The sequence below is a fragment of the Myotis myotis genome, unplaced genomic scaffold, assembly GCF_014108235.1.
Source record: "Myotis myotis isolate mMyoMyo1 unplaced genomic scaffold, mMyoMyo1.p scaffold_m19_p_4, whole genome shotgun sequence".
Lineage (NCBI taxonomy): Eukaryota > Metazoa > Chordata > Mammalia > Chiroptera > Vespertilionidae > Myotis > Myotis myotis.
In genome coordinates this window covers 112,508,081-112,509,315 of record NW_023416346.1, presented here as the reverse complement: position 1 = coordinate 112,509,315, position 1,235 = coordinate 112,508,081, and the positions used below count along the sequence as shown (strand labels likewise).

Below are 1,235 nucleotides of genomic sequence, written 5' to 3'. Positions count from 1 at the left end.
TATAGAAATATATTAACTTAGTAAGAAGCATTGCCGGGAGCCGGTCCATGCTTGCTGTTTCAAGGGACCTGGCATATATGGCATACTGTTCTTAATATGTTTGCTCACCTTCTTGGCACTATGTGTTTTAACCAAGGTCTCTGAGAAAGGTTGTTTCCCCAGGTAGGGATTTTCCCCTGAAGTTAGGGAGGGAATAAAACCTCTTAACTAGTGCCAGGTGGGTAATTAATCACTTTAACTATGAACAATCATGCTTAAGCTACATAATCTTTACTCCCTGGAATGGAGATAAGAAACGCCCTAACCTTTGTAATAGAGATTGATAGGATTGAATCAACTGGTATAAATACAGATGTAATAAGACAGCAAGCTTTTTCCCTGCCGCCGAGGAGTTGCGCGGAGGCGGAGGCTTGGGTGCTTTCAAGATTCGGCTCCACCCATAACCCACCGCCATGGCCGAGGAAGGCATTGCTGCTGGAGGTGTAATGGACGTTAATACTGCTTTGCAAGAGGTGCTGAAGACCGCCCTCATCCACGATGGCCTCGCGCGTGGAATTCGCGAAGCTGCCAAAGCCTTAGACAAGTACGTGTCTCAGTCTCAATACTGTGGGTTGGAACTGGAACAAAACTGCAGCCGAGGGAAGAAAGCATGGAGTTCACGGTGTTAGCACAAAAGTTCTGAATGGCATCTGTTCCACGGGAAACCTAGGAAAAGGCGCCAAGCCCACCTTTGTGTACTTGCATCCAACTGTGATGAGCCTATGTACGTCAAGTTGGTGGAGGCTCTTTGTGCTGAACACCAAATCAACCTAATTAAGGTTGACAACAACAAGAAACTAGGGGAATGGGTAGGCCTCTGTAAAATCGACAGAGAGGGAAAACCCCGTAAAGTGGTTGGTTGCAGTTGCGTGGTGGTTAAGGACTATGGCAAAGAGTCTCAGGCAAAGGATGTCATTGAGGAATACTTCAAATGCAAGAAATGAACAAATAAACTTGGCTTTTGTTTAAAAAAAAAAAAGACAGCAAGACACAGAACTTAGAATATGGAACCAAGAGAGACAGAACCTAGGCACAGAACCTACACAGAACGTTCTCTAGAGACAGAAGAACTTCGCTGGAGAGAACATGGCAAAAGTTCCTGGACAGAAACTGGCCTCAGAACCTAGAGACAGAACCTAGCGAGAGAACATGGCAAAAGATCCTGGACTGAACCTGACTACAGAAATTGGCAAGAG

General features: G+C 45.5%; 1 protein-coding gene across 1 annotated transcript; it reads left to right on the top strand.

The window, feature by feature from the left end:
- The first annotated feature begins 403 nt into the window (after positions 1 to 403).
- LOC118654660 (40S ribosomal protein S12-like) lies at positions 404 to 1,018 on the top strand. The gene is made up of 2 exons (XM_036306065.1): positions 404 to 583; positions 716 to 1,018. The coding sequence occupies exons 1-2, from the start codon at positions 453 to 455 to the stop codon at positions 981 to 983; spliced, it is 399 nt and encodes a 132-aa protein (XP_036161958.1). The 5' UTR covers positions 404 to 452; the 3' UTR covers positions 984 to 1,018.
- Positions 1,019 to 1,235: the final 217 nt, after the last annotated feature.

Excerpts from the sequence above, each read along its gene's own strand:
- LOC118654660 (XM_036306065.1), top strand. The coding sequence starts at position 453 with ATGGCCGAGGAAGGCATTGCTGCTGGAGGTGTAATGGACGTTAATACT. Across the intron at positions 584-715 it reads GCTGCCAAAGCCTTAGACAA|GCGCCAAGCCCACCTTTGTG; the intron begins GTACGTGTCTCA and ends ACCTAGGAAAAG.